We start from the raw sequence: 15,408 nt of genomic DNA on the forward strand, positions 1-15,408 counted from the left end.
TGACCAGGCTAACTTTTTGACCCTTCCTGATGAAGTGAGAAGAGACATGGATGTCTCTTGCCTGCAAAAGCTGCTCGCCTGCAACCTCGGTCTTGTCACTGTTGGGTCACTACAACCAAGCCCGCTTGGTGTGCAGCTGTGAGGGGACTCTCAGAGCCTGGGGAGTAGTCCTACACTCAGGTCTCACCCTAGACTGCACATCTAGAGCTGCTCCATCGGCACTGCAGCCAAGGCACCAGCAGCTTTGAATCTTTCTCTACATACCCAATTACTGAAATAGCACTCAAGTTGCAGATCTTTATTCATCTACCCAAAAAGACACATGTTTCTTCAGGGCTGAAAGGCAGTTGGACCACTTACTTGGCTTGAGGAAATCCTGAGATAGGTGCCTTACAAATTAGGCTGCTGTATACAGAACGCCTTGTCTCTAAGAGGTGAAGTGGTTAGGATTTTTCATTGCATGTACCTGGTGATTTAAATTTTTCACATTTCCTCCTTTGCCTGCCACCTCCAGATCAAACAAAGCCCTTAAATTCATCATTGTTCTAATGCCTTGTCTGCTCTCCTTGTAATTATACTTCACACATCCACACCTTCTTAGAAGCCCTCCTAGCATATTTGCTTTTAGATGGAGAATGACAACTTTCTTGTTCCCTGTGTAACTTATAATTAACACCTTTCTGACAGCATTCCATTAACATTGGTGTACACGGGGTGAGGTTGAAAGCCTGGGTTTCTTTAGAGACTTCCTTTCTGCAGCATCGTAAGTGGAGAGACTACCTCTTGGTTTGTTCAGGTTCTTTGACTGCAGCAACATAGTTAAATGCTATTATTAAAGATGATTAAGTGAAGATTATAGAAATTGAAGTAATTGTTACACTTTTCCAAATATAAAGTTGCTGCTTTGTGCGAGGCTGGCCCTCAGCATGAGCTCCTGCTTTTTGTGGGAGCATCTTTTTGCTAACAGGCTGCGTTTGTGTGCTGCATTCTGGCCTCTTGGGGGTTCACTACTTTGGGAGGGGGTCATTTGTTATATATTTATCGGGAGGCTTTCTTACCTCTTAGAGTCAAAAGCTTTCTGCTTGTAAGGTAAATGTCTGTGGAGACTGAGGAACAGTGAACTGGTATGAGAGCTCCCATCACAGTGGAGGGGAGGAGGAGTAGGATGCCCTGTTGCTTAGGGGAGCAGTGCCGCTCATGAGCACTTCTACTTGGAAGCATTTTCAGCTGGAGAGTACCGTATCTTCTTTCAAGGCCTGTCTAGTGCAATATTGCTATAATGGCTTTCATTTACAACTAAATAAAAGTTAGATTTTAAACATTTCAGTGGGCGAGGGAAAATCCAAGTCATAAACCTTTCATTTGTTTGTGCTTTTTGAGTACAGGCAGAGAAGTTGTTAGCATCAATTATTTGCACCTTTTCACAAACCTTTTCCCTTTTTTGAGTCTTCAGTGGTTTGTAGACCATAGTCTGAGAAATACGGCTCTGAATCCTGGGGTGTTTTTTTTAAGTGCATGGCCATTTGAGCATTTGGGGGTTTTAGGCTCAATTCTGTGACGGGTTTGCCATGTTTGAAGAACATCTGAGAGTTCCCAATTCCTGCCAAAGTCATTGGGAGCTGCAGGGGCTCAGCTCTTCTCAGGAAATGCTCAGGCTTACTCCTGGGAACTGCTTGACAAAGAAAGGCCTATTGATGCTGAAAGGAAGCAAAAACCTTTTAATGGCTGAGTAATGAACATATTTTTAAACTTGGCAACAGCAATAGGAAACGAATAAATAAGAATTTGAACCCAAAGATTACTGTGGAAGAGGCAGAGTGAGAAGATGCTTAATGTTACACAGGTAGAACTGATTTTTTTTTTTTTTCTTGCGAAAGCCAACCTAGCTTCTGGTTAAGCAAACTGGCAGTTCCCTTCTGCCTGTTGTAACATTCCAGCTGTTCTCCACTTCAATTTTGTGGTGTAACCTAGAGGGCTATGTATTTAAAACATAGGAAGATGTGTATTCAGCATCATTTTTCCATATGGTTTGTAGCAGTATGGGATTTTCTTGGATCATTATTTTTGTTCAAAAATACTTGCCAGGAGGTTTCTTCCAGCCATTGTGGAAGTGTGGATGGGCTGTGAGGCCTTGATCTCTTGCTTGGCGATCTAATGCTGCTATTGTACAGTCAGTAAACAGGGCTGGATAGACTTGAGGAGCTGAAGGAGCCAGAAGCAGCACAAATTTCAAAAACAAATTCCAACTCATATTTCTCCAGTGAGAAGATATGTATTTTTGGAAAGCATGTACCAAAGCTGGTTGATGCTGATGCAGGAAATAATTAACAAACGGTACCATCTGTTGCGCTTTTGCCATATGTTTTCCTCGTATCACTTGTTTCTGTTCAAACTGTGTATGTTCTGTGAAATTGCGTTTGATGTGAAACAGAACTTAAAAATACCCAGTAAGTCACAACTTGATGATGTTTCCATGAAGGAAAGGAAGCAAAGGTTGGGACCAGGCATTTTTGATGCATTTTTTATATTAACTTTAATGTCATCCTTTCATCTGCTTGTCTTACAGTCGCTGTCAGGCAACCTGCTTAGGTGATGCCGCTGAGCTCATCTGTGGTGCTTGCTAACTTTCTGTGCTGTGTGTTTATGTTTCTTTTCAAGCTAATGGGCTGCTGAATGAAACTGCATATTTAATATTTGTAGATGTGATCCTGGCTGTATAAATTGGTGGTGATTCTTCTGTGGAGACTTTCAGAGCAGCAAGAGCTGGTGCACTGCAGTGAGGTTGTTCCAGTGCATCCATGTGAATTCTGTTTAAACCTTTTTCAGGGGCAATGTGTGTTGTCTTGAAATTTAACAAGAACATGTGTCTCAGTCTTGAGAAATGCTGATCAGCAGCTTCTAATGATAAAAAGAGACTGTTTTAATGATAAAACAGCTTCAGTAAATTTGTGATTTCCTGCAGTTGTACTAGAAGGAAATGTCCTCTCTTAATGTTTCAGAGGAAGAGGTTCTGCGCGTTTAGAAGGAAGTGAGCGTTGTTGGTATATTTGCTTTTTAGCCTTTTTCCACCCCTTTCCCTGCTGCTGGAATAATTCCTTTTGGGAGCCAGCAACAGATCTTACTACAATTAAAATTAAAGCAGGTATTTATTTTAATTTCATTTTCATTCAGAGAACACACAGGACAGGCGGAGAGGCACAATTTCTTCCTGCACCAGTGTATTTTTTGGAAATGTTGTCATGGGCTGGATTGTCACGTAACATCATTTGAAATTCTGTAGCAAGGACTGTCATGTCACTGAGAGTGGCTTCAGACCACACTGGTATTTTCTTAGTTTCTGTTACAGACCCAAGCCTGGATGATGTCGTGGGTCAGGATGTATGCTTTGCTGAACTTTTTGAACCAAATCTCTCATTACTGGAGCCAGCATGGGCTGATTTGAGCCTAGGAGTATTTTTACTGTTCAGTGTGTACCAAAGTAGGATTTGGGGTTTTTTTGGGGGGTGGGATGGGGGAGATTTGGGCACGTGTTTACTTCTTGTGGAGCATGTTTGAATGTCATCAAGACTGAACTAATGTTTCAGTGCAGACAGTCAGCCTCATCTGCGTGGTTGAACATACAGGCTATGTTCACTGCCTGTGGGGTTTTAAGTTAAGTAACACTACTGCCTGTAGTGTTTTAAGTTACAGCAAAGCCCAGGTTTTCAAAAGTGCTAAAGAGCATATTGACAAATTCCCTAACTGGACAGGGACAGAAACAGTGTCTCCACAGATTTTGGGACTGGGATAACTACAGGCTTATATTAGGACAGTGGACATTTCAACAGACAGCAGATGCTTCTGCTCTGAATTAGGAATGCTGTCTTGTTTTTAAATAAAAGCCCCTCAGTATGAGATGAGGCAGTGTGCACGGAAACTTGACAAATACACGATAAGATATACGAGTTAAATTGAGTTTTAGCTGTTGTCTTCAGGTAGTTTAAGGGCTTGTCTGTAACTTAGCAAAAGGAGGGCTGGTGCTTTCAGCTGTTGACCGAGTAAATAGCTACTCAGTGTTTATTCCCTTGTGCTTTTACTTTTAAAACTGTACTTCCTTCTGTGCACTGAAGTCAGAGGAAAACTCTGAATGAAAATCGATCCATTTTCATACAGGGAGGCAGAGGGTGGACAGTGATCCTGAACAGCAGATCAAAGGGGAATGACCCCTCTTGCCTGGTTGAATGGGTTGTCAGCTGTGCGTGGCCAGCAGCCTGGGCCACTCCTCACCACGAGAGCACGAAGAGGTCTGCAGCAGTAACGACGCATGACTGACCTCGCTGAGCAGCGCCCGGTAGTCCTCTATGTGTGAGAGCACCCGTGGCCGGAGCAGGCACATTCGTTGTCTTTTAAACCTGCAGGAACTGGCATTATGGCAAAAAGGCGGTGGCCCTTCCCCTCCCCTCCATCCCTCCTCTCTTTTTTCTTCACACACTCTTTACAAAGAATTTATTGCTGGGAAGAGAGCTTGGGGTCAAGGAAGGTTCAGGGAAAGAAAAGGCCTTTAGAGGTATTACAGCTGCTGGTTTTGCAGCAAGCGGCATGTAAGATGTTTTACACTGTGTTGGGATACAGATAGGAAAGATAGCTACTTCTCATAGTAAATATTGCTGCTGCAAGAGACACAAGTTACAGTTGTTTAGGGTTTTCCTTTTGTTTGAATGTAATCAGAACCTCAGAGCAAAACAGCTTGATTGCTCTGAATTTGGACGCTTGCCAGCCTAGAAATAGAAGGATATCCGTGATCCACATGGATGTAGCACAGTGTTTAGTAGAAAACAGTTTGCAGGGTCATAATATGTGGCTTGGGTTTTTGGGTTTGTTTTGGTGTTTTGTTTGGGTTTTGAAAATATTTTTATTGCTACTGTTACTTTTTAAACTACTTGCAAGATAGGAGCTTCTGTTGCTCCAAGTTGAGATCTAGTGAGACCTTTACAGGAAGGCGTAATGTAAAACAAGAACCCTGGTCAGCCAGTGCTGACAGCAGACTTTATCGTGGAAGAACAAATGAAAATAGCCATGAGGTTTTCCCGAGTTCTTCTAACATGTCAGGCTGATGTTCTGCTTACTTCCTTTGCAGTAAATTTTCGCTTGTGCATGTATGTGCACGTACATGTTCTGCTTTGTCTTAATAATTAACACTTGATGTTATTGTCAAAGAGTTTGTGGTAAAGATGAAATATGAGTAGTAATACTGTGCTAATATTTTGGTTTATGATTAACATTTATAAACTCAAACTTTGAATAATTGAGGGCTTCTGGGGGGGGTGTGTGGTATTTGTTTTGTTTTGGTGGTTTTTTTTGGGTTTGGTTGTTTGGGGTTTTTTTTGGGGGGTTGAAAGGTGCAGGAGCTGACCCTTTTAAGCTGAGGTATAGTGTCCAAATAATGACTTCCCTTCATTTTGTCAGATGTTTGCTCATGTGTGCCCAAGGTCAGGCCTGTTTTGCATGACTGAAGAATGCACTCTCATTGTCCAACACAAAGTCCACTGAAACAGATAAGAATTTTTTTGGTCTATTTTGGTGGGGTTTGGTTCACCCTTCTGCTCTGCAAGTTGAAACAATCAAACAAAACATAAAATCTCTCTGTCAGAATTTCCACTTGTTTGTTTTGCAGCAGAGTCTCACTGTGGAGTGAGTCAACCTCTTAGAGCTCTTCCAGCCAGGGAGATACACACACGCTGATATCTGTGGATCATCTTTGATGCTTTTCAATCTTGCTTTACTGCTGATAGTGGCATGCTCTTTTGTATTTTCCCCGCAAGAATAGTAGTCTGGATAGTTGATGGCTCCTGTCCTATTTACCCAGGAACTGTATAAAAAAAACCCCTTTTAATACCAAGTCATGTTCTGTGTAGGTTTATCATACATAGGGAGAACATGGGTGAACATGTGGATCCCCACTGACTCCCCATGTCAGCTATCTGTGTGGAATTGATACCTAGCTTGTTAGCTGGATCTGTCTAAAGTATTGTGTGTGGGTTTTTTTGTTTAAGAAAGTTGATCTACATTATCTCCATGCTAACAAATCTTACGTGAAGAAGCTGATCAGGGGAGCAAATTTTGGATTGCTGTTGAAAGCTGGACAAGCAGGGCATAGTCAAGTCATTACAAGATTAGGATACTTGACTATAGTGGCATGCGGAGGCTGATACTCAGTCCTCAGTGCTTTATAGTAATGGCCGCTATTGCACGTGCCTTACTAAATAATAATGCAGATTATAAAGTCATGTTGTGTGCTCTAGTAGTGACCTTAGAGTTTTTGAGAGGTAACAGGTCCTTAGGCAGGTTGGGACTGGGTCTTTTAGAAGAGAAGTTACTCTTTTAGTCTTGACAGTGTTCCCCAAGAGACTTGTGCTGAACCTTGTGGCTTATATCTTTCTCTGTCCCCTCTGAAAGAGGCAAACAGTGTCTTACCTGGGAAGATAAAATGAGAGTGGCTCATTTTAAAACAATGTTTTAAAAAGAGATGGATTGACTGTGGCTTTTGTCCTTAAGTATGGTTTAGATGAGCATTTTAAACTGCTTTAATTTCTTATCATCTAGGGCTTCAGCAGAGAGCTATGCCAGCTCAGCAGCTTGTCTCTGGGAAGCCTGGATCTGAAGTGTGATGCAACAATCTGCAAATTGCAGTAGCAAAATCTATTTTGGGGATAGCTTAGCACAATATCTGTGCATGCTGTGTACTCCAGCCAACACCATGATTAATTTAATAAGTACTAGGGAGAAAACAAACAAAACCAAGTATGTATATATAATGTTGCAGTTGTTTTAAAAAGTACTGTGTAGGTCTGAGTGCTTGGCATTCATGGTGTAGATCAAGACAGGAATAGTAACAGGGTGGGCTGAGATGTCAGCAACATTGTACAGACCAAAATGTGTATGTATATCAAAAGACAGGAAATGGGAGAAGGAGCTTTAACACAGTTGTCATGCTTGTAAAAAGTAGATCCCCTTTGTATCTTTTAATTTCCTGTATGTCCCTCTGTCTATGGAGCGATTAAAATCATGGATGAAGAACTGGCACAGAAAAGCATGACTGGGAAAACAGGTGATGCTTGAGGAGGAGGAGCTAAAATTAACTTAAAATTATCCTTTTGTACCTTCAGGATTGCATTGAATACTATTGTTAGTCTCAAAAACATGTTTGCTAAGTTCAAAAGGAGAAAGTCAAGGTGGGTGAGGGAAAGCTGGGGCTGAGCACTTGGTTGCAATAAGAGTCCTGATTAGCCTGAACATATCAGAATAGCTCCTTGCAAAAAAGTTGTATAATTTAAAGGAAGATGCTGACTGCTGGGCAAAGAAACTGGGAAATAGTAAGAAGCGAGGATTGCCTCCAAGGGCAGTGGTTTTGTTCCTTTGCCCTCCCCACTGTGTTGACTTGAGTGCCTGTGCAGCCACAGGAAAAATGGACTGGAGGCTGGGGGAGCAGAAGAGGAGCTGATTGATCCAGGTTAAGTCGTGCCTATCAGAAAAATAAAAAAAAAAAAAATTTGTTCTGCAGTTGGTGTTGGTGTTCCTGATGCTGGGACAATGGTGTCACAGATTGGTGAAGAGGAGGTTTCAGAGATCTCTTTATGCTAAAAGCCAGTGACTTAGCTGTTAAAACAATCTTTTGTGGTATTTTCATGCTTGCTGTCAAGGGATTTTTTTTTTTTTAAAGTTTATATGAAGGATAGTTACAGAATCATTCTTTACTTCCCGGAATGTTTGGAAAATGGTGTTTCATTCAGTAAAAATTTTCCAGATAATTTGAACAGATATATTTAAAAAAATGCTGTCAACTTGAAAGGCATTCACTTGGAAAATCATTTGCATGCATACAATTTCAAGTAGTAGGTGCAGCCAAGATTGCTTCTAGTTTACCTTACGCTTCCTCCTAATCTTTTTGTGTTCTGTAGTTGGTGTCTTTCACATGTGGCTGCACAAAGCTTTCCTGGCGCACAGAGGACAACTGGCCAACTAACTGATTATAGATACGAAATTGCTGACATGCAAAATGACATCAGATGCACAGAGGAAATGCTTCTATTATATATTGTTTGTAACTGAAGGATTGTGTATATTTACTGAATCGGTGATCTGTGACTTTTTTTAATGTTTTTAATATAATTTTTTTAAATTGTTTGCAGAAGTGAGGTACAGAAAGCTTACTGGAAATTTCTGGTTTGCTATGCTTGGAAACAGTTCAGCACTAACAGAGTTGGAAACTATTTTAAATGTGCACAGTCTAACCCCTGAATATGTGTTTTGTTGGTTTTTTTTTTGTCTAAGTGGCACAAATAAATCCTTGCTGCAGTTCCATATATGGAAATTTGCCATCAGACAGCATCGTTTTCCAGAGCTCACATTGAGTCAGGAAACTGCCTCTGCAGTAGACAGACCTCTTGGTTAACTGTTACAGCAAAGCCGATCCTTTACCTCTCCTTTAGGGATTATTAAACCTTCAGTAGATGATTACTGGTATGTTATTTGAGAAAATGGCAGTGATGGAGATGACAAGGCTCTTCCCTTCCAAACTGGGACACTTGAAGCTGAGTGTACTAAGAAGCATATAAAATTGTATGTATACAGTAGACAGCAGTAGAGGAGAAATAAGAGAGGAAATACCTGCATCGACATATATGCCTGCATTCCTTTTCTTCCCAAATGTCCATAAATGTCAGAGCAACAGATCCCCTTATTTTGCAGTAGTATTTCACAGAGGAGGTGTAGTCTAAAGAATCTGGTTTTCCATAAAGTCATCTTGCTGTGCATGTGACACAGCTTTATTGGTGTTTTGCTGTGGGGCTGGTGGAATTGAGTGCATGCATATGTGGTTGAGGACGAATGGGGGGATTCAGCTTAGTGTTTACTAAATTTCTGAGACCTTTTTAAATACATTTATGTGATGACTTTAAATGCAACTACATTGTTTGCCAAGTAAGCAGCTTTCAAATGTCCATTTAAAATAGAGAGCGAGTTTTCAGGCCTGTTTATAGAGTAAGAAAAGTTCAATCTCTGAAAGTGACACCACCTTCAAAATAGTGTATTCTTTTTACTTTCAAGTGAAGAGTTGGGGTGGAAGCCTGGAGAAGAACAAGAATGGCAATTTTAACATTGATCACTGCAACTGAATTTGCCAGCTCATGCGCTTATCACACAAATTGAGAAATCAACATGGGTTTCACAACTAAATGGATGGATAGTTTTTCCCTTTCCACCCTTCTTGATGTATATGGTGTCAAGGGTAGAAATCACTGAGAAGGATGCATGCTGTACCTTTTATGTTACATTACTTTGTGGTACGGCAAATACTTGACATAACTGATTTGTCAGTTGTAACCACCCTGTGGATTTTAAAAATATTTTCATGATGGATGTATGCTGTTGTCTGAAAAACATGTTTTCTGCACAAAGCAGATACTTGTTGGTAATGATGGTGTAAAGTGTTAACTATCCTTACTTTCTTTCTTTCCTAAAGCTTGTACAACGAAGACAGAAACTTGCTGCGTATGAGAGAGAGAGAGAGGCGGAATCAGGAGGCTCTGCAGGAGAAAGACAGGTTCCCTGAGAAAACTCCCCTCTTTGCAGAACCCTACAAGGTAATGGTGGAGGGGAGTAGCAAAGAGGGTTGGGGTGGAAGAGGAGAGCTGTGGCCTCTGCATACAGTATAGCAGATACTTGAGCATGATACATGCAAACACAACATCTTCCCATATGCTTAACTTAAATTCATCAGAGTAGTGCTTAAAGCTCTGCAAATGGTGCAAGTGCAGCATGGACTTTGGGTTGGGCAGATTTATTTGGGGGCCTCCTGTAGTCTGGGAGTTTGAGGGAGAGTGCTGGAGAGCAGCTTGGCTGCCTGTTTGTCTGCAGCTATGGTTGAAGCAAACTGGTCTGATGTTAGTGTTCCTGAGGACTGCAGGCACACCTGCGATCTTGGCTCAAAAGAACTAATGCTGACAAGAGCAGTGCTTTGGGGAGACTGCATTGAGGATCAAGATGAGCTTACATAACTTCACTTGTGGTGATGCATGGTGATTAAAATAAGATCCTGAAGAATGTCTCTTCTTGAGCTGGATCTCTTGGGGTGGGGTGTGTGTGCTTTTAAAATTTCTGCCCCTCTGTTCTTCTGTTGCAGACTAATAAAGAAGATGAGTTGTCAAGCCGAATTCAGAACATGCTGGGCAATTATGAGGAGGTCAAGGAGTTCATGAGCAACAAATCCCATCAGAAGCTCATAGGGATTCCAAAAAGTGTTGCTCCTCTGATCCCACAAGGAAAACCTCATCGCCCATACTTCCCTGAAAAGACCAGCCATACATTACCATCTTCATTCCACCGTACAACCTGCCATCCACCCATGGGACCTATGGTTGTAGCTCCTCCCCCGCCAAGCCAATCCATTCACTACCAAAAGGCACAATTGAGAACAGAACCAACTTCAGGTTTGCATGCCAAGGGTCACGGCTTATCCAACGGTCAAAGCCAAGGTCAAGAACACAGTCGTGGTGGCCAGGAAAGTCATGCAGGTTTTCACCACAAGAGAAATGATAGGCATGCGGTTGGTGAAGGTCGTGTTAATGAACTGCAGACCTCCATTTTGGCTCTTTCTCCATTGATGTCATCTTTGCCTTCTCCATTGGCACCCCTGTCACCTCAACATTCCAGCCAGCCTATCAATTCCAAGTCACAGAACAGCAGCAAAAGTCATAGGCCGACCTACAGTCAAACAAAACCATCTCAGGACATAGTGACAGGATCACAGGAGAAGGAAAGTCAGGACAGCTCAGCCGTTAACCTGACCAGCACCACTCAGCCTTCCTCTCAGACTTTTCCCCCACCTTTGCCATCTAAAACCAGTGCAATGCAGCAGAAACCAACTGCCTATGTCAGACCAATGGATGGCCAAGATCAGACACCAGTTGAATCACCAGAGCTCAAACCTCTCCTGGAGGAATACCATGGAGAACCCTATGAAAAAATCTCAGATTTGAAGGCAAATGCCAAAGCCAAACTATCCAAATTGGAAATCCCTTCTGAGCCCATAGAGGTGAGTGCAATTGTTGGGGGGGCTCTGTTGTTGACAGGGTAAGTTCAGCTGTGGAAGAACAGGTGATCAAAGAGCAGAGACTACCGGAAGCAATGGTATCTGGGCACTCATTATTGTGTTTAGAAGGTGCATTTTGAGGTTGGCTTTTGCTCACATGGGTGAGGTGTCTGTCTGGGTGGTGAAAATGCGACGCTTGCCATGGTTCTGTGGTTTTCCTCAGTGAGACTGCAGCACGTTTTACGGTTAGAGAGACTGCTGCTGTTGCTATGATTTTTGTTTTGCCTGTAAAGATTGTTGAAAAGGAGAAGGGGGGAAATGATATCCTGAGAAGGTCGTGGGATGCACCTGCAGTTAGTACATTGTTAGTCTGAGTGCCGGTGGGCAGAGACCCCGAATCTGCAGTGAGTATTGGGACATTTGACTGCAGTGAGTGCCGTGGTCAGGTTGGACTGCTTGAAAGTTTTGGGGCTTTGTGCTAAGTGACTGCAAACACTGCAGGGTTCTCTGAAGTAAGTTGATAAGATCTCACTGTAGACCCTCAGGAAAATATTAATGTGAACAGAAGACTACTTGTAGAATTCTGCAAGATGGATTTAGCCTAGTGTCCTTGGGAAGCATGACACTATGCTGTCTCATGCTTTGTCAAATTAATTTTGAGCAAGTTCTGAAAGTAAATTTAAGTAAATTTAGTCCTGAAGTGGAATTCTCAACGATAAGCAAGATCTTAAAAGTTGTGTAAAATTCTGCATTCAAGCCGAGAAGATACCCTCTTTCTCCCACCTGTGAGCAAAACAAGCAGAATGCTGCTTATGTGTTTCTTCTTACCAGCAGAAGGCAGTCTGGGCAGCAAGCTCAAGCATACCTTCATTCTGGTCACTACACTCGTCCTTTCTCTGCCAAGGACTGAGAGGGATATTGCGAAAGACGTGGGAAGCTGCAGTTTTTGCAGTGAAGAGGTGGCAGTTGGGCCAAAGACCAAAATGTGTTGCATGTAAACCTTTGGTTATTCCTGCTCATCTGAGAGCAACTTCTTCCTAATTATTTTCTTGAGAGCAGAACACTAGCTTCTTCATTTGCCCCCTCGTATAAAAATCAATAACGTTTTGAGGCTTAGATTCAATCTGCAGTTAGACTCTGCAGTTTCAATCTACATTTAAAGAGTTCTGTCTTCAGGTGCTCTTACATCTTTCATTCTGCTCTTTTGATTATTTTCATGGATTGCTCTTTTCCAGACATTTCAATGATATTTCAGTTGGTTGTAGCAAGCTTGAGTGCAGGGTATTGCAGATTAGCAGGTGTAATTTAGAACATAATGCTGTTGCTCTTGTACTACTTAAGTGGCTCTCTTGCCAGAGGGAGGATAACTTTTAAGAATATGGAGTTTTTTTGATATAGTTCTCCCTTCATCTTGAGTTGGTTAGAGATCATATGCAGTGATAGAGACTGGTGCAGCTGAACTGGGCTAGATTAGTCTGTTACAGCTTTCACCTGAGAGAAAAAGGAAAGGGCAGTGGCTAGAGTGGTTGGGAAGGCTTTCCTAAAGATTTCAGAAAGCATTTCTCACCTATGTTTGGGCCCTGCTGTGAAGTCCAGTGGCTTTTCAAGGAGCAAGTGTGTTAAGGAGACTGTTAGGAAACTTTAGGGGAAGGATGGGTGGGGCTGCAATTACAATTGCTTCTTAACCAGGTGGTTGAGAAGTGGTTTTTCCCATTATTATTATTTTGATACAGCAAGATTCCTTGTTGTACTCCATCTGTTTTTGCTGACCCCAAGAATACCTGTCTGACTTGCCATGTGTGATGGAGGCAGAAGCCTTGGATTTCTCAGACATGTGCAGAGCAGTGGGAGAGGGGGAGCAGCGCTGTTGTCTGTGTGTTATTCAGCAAATGCATGCTTTTTTTTTTTGTTGTGCCCTTTGAAGCCTGTTGTTTCAGCTTTGCTAAGGGACCAGCCCACTGATTCTGCCTGCCTCATGGCTCAGCCTCCCACAAGCTCAAAGGCACTTTGTCCCCAGGTACCTTTGGTGGTTTTACTATACTCATCCTCCAGTACTGAGAATAGTGCTATGTCCTATGGGCTGTAGGTTCCCACAGTGCCAACCAAAGGCAGCTGGGCGAGGAGAGCTACAGAGATAGTTTTTAAATTGTATTTGCCTTTGGAATAGAAATGGAGAGCGTAGGTGCGTCTGCTTTTCATAGAAAAGGGATTTTGATCAGCTTCAAATCACAATTTCTTGTAGAAAATGAGAGGAAACTGGCAAAATGACATTGTTGAGAAGATGTGAAAATATTTTACTGCTGAGACACTTTATTTGATTCAAAGTAGCAAAAATTTGGCGTTGCACATCATACCTCAAAATAGGAAGTGCACTGTGGTTTACATTTCATTACTTGCTTGACTGGATATTTTACTCATGGAGGAGAAATAAAGCAGTGCAGGGCCTTTACCTTTTGCATTATCATTCTTTATTATCCATTACCAAAAAGATAAAGAGCATTTCTGGGTTTAAAACTCTTTTTTTTTTTTTTTTTTTTGAGAGGGCATGCTTATTTTTCAGAAATGAGACTTCCTTGTTCTCTTCCAACTCTTCTGGTCCCATTTCTATTTTCATCTTATCTCTTTTCCCATCCCCATGCTTTTTATGTCATCTCGTGTATCTCTGATTTAATATGATTTTAGATAGGGCAGTGTTAGCTGTGATGCTGGATGCTGAATCCAACTGCCTTCTCACTTTCCCTTGAGCATGTGACTCTGAATTCAAATGCCCATAAAAATCCTACAGCTGCCAGAGCATGAGTAGCATTACCCACACTGATGCAGGAGTGCTATTAGATCTGTGGCAGAGTAAGAACATAATAAAAAGGGAGTTGAAGATAATGAAAGAAATGGTTTTGTACAAACCAAAACCCTGGGTTTAGTTAGTTATTTGCTTAGTCCGTTTCAAAGCTGATAGATGAAACTTTGTCAATATGCTGAATGATCCTCATTTAAGGTAGGTATCTTTAGGCTATGACCTCTGACTATTTTCTGTGCATAGGTGTTTTGGATAATGGCTTTGTAAGCTCTAGTGAAAAATATGCTACTTCATTTTCTGCTTGTTTCAGGTATGTCATCATATTTACTTACTTCTGTTTGTTTTTAATGATTAACATATATTTGATAGTACAGCCTTTCAGTGCTAAAGCCTGGAGAGTGGAGAGGAAGAACCAGTGTGGTTGCACACCTGGATATATTCCCTGTCTGTTGGCTGTACAGTGTGAGAGGCGTGATTGGGGAACAGAGCTGGGCTGATCTGCTTTCAGGAATCATCCAGTGAACTATGTTGCATGCAGGTGAAAGATTAATCCAAAGAAAGGCTCTTGGGAAGGCTAAAGGTTGGACTTCCCTTTTGTTTTTGGTGAAACAGGAGCTGTGGGGGTCTCCTGCCCTCCCGTGACCCTGACAGTGAATAGGTCTAGACTAGCAGAAACTGCTCTTCCTCCCAGCAACTGGGAGCTGTGGTTTTACAAACTCTGTTTAAACTGTTCAGCCCCAGTTATACTGAGCAGCCATATTCCAAATACAGTTTTTCCTGTGATCTCCCTTGACATCATTTAGGAAAGCCATTTCTTGTACCACATGTTTTTTTGCTAATTGAATTTCTAAGGCATGTGTCACCTGCAGCTGCAAACTCATTATTGACAGCTTCTGTTCATGGCAGCACTGACAAGCTAAGCCTTCCAGTCTGAATAGACAAGCAGATTCACTGCAGAGTGAATTAATCCACAGAGGGTAACTGTGAAGTGACTCACATTGCATTCGCATAAAGAAACTGAGCAGCTCTTTCCCCTCTTCCCCAAATAAAAACCTTCGCTTTCAGACGTCATCCCCATCTCATTAAGGCGTCTTTCCAAATTTATTGTGAGAAGACTTAAAAATATAGCATACATGAAGCTTAGATGTATCCCTTCTCTTAATTGTGCCAGGTCTTACCTCTTCCCCCAGCACCTAAAAAAAGATGCTTTTAAAGCCATTCTCTCTTTTCATGTCTTAAGGAGAACCACAGCACAGAGACCCTTGTGCTACCTCCACTGACAAAAACTGTGATGTCTTAAAGGGAATTGGCTTGATGGCAGGGCTGAGAAGCAGTGAGGCTGGTTTGAGAGAGTGTTTATAAATCCTTAAGCATTATTAAGGGAATAGTGTCTGGTGGAACGCGTAGCGCTTGAGGCTCGCTGAAGATCTGGCTTTGTTTTCCTGGCAGTTTCATAAATATCAGGGAGTAGCTCCTTTTGTCTCATGTCATGAGACCTCATCAGACTCTCCTCTTTCATCTGTAAACTGGGAAGCAAATAGGC

The 15,408-nt window shown here is 41.9% G+C and overlaps 1 protein-coding gene across 2 annotated transcripts in view; it reads left to right on the plus strand.

The window, feature by feature from the left end:
- LOC113479575 (AF4/FMR2 family member 1-like) overlaps window positions 1-15,408 on the plus strand; it is a 112,684-nt gene that overhangs the window by 32,474 nt on the left and 64,802 nt on the right. For both annotated transcript variants that reach the window (XM_026847730.1, XM_026847728.1), the window contains exons 2-3: window positions 9,500-9,620; window positions 10,160-11,071. In XM_026847730.1, the coding sequence (XP_026703531.1) occupies window positions 9,500-9,620; window positions 10,160-11,071 (1,033 nt within the window). The remainder of the gene's footprint in view (window positions 1-9,499; window positions 9,621-10,159; window positions 11,072-15,408) is intronic.

Source organism: Athene cunicularia, assembly GCF_003259725.1.
Source record: "Athene cunicularia isolate RWA chromosome 4 unlocalized genomic scaffold, athCun1 chr4_part2, whole genome shotgun sequence".
Lineage (NCBI taxonomy): Eukaryota > Metazoa > Chordata > Aves > Strigiformes > Strigidae > Athene > Athene cunicularia.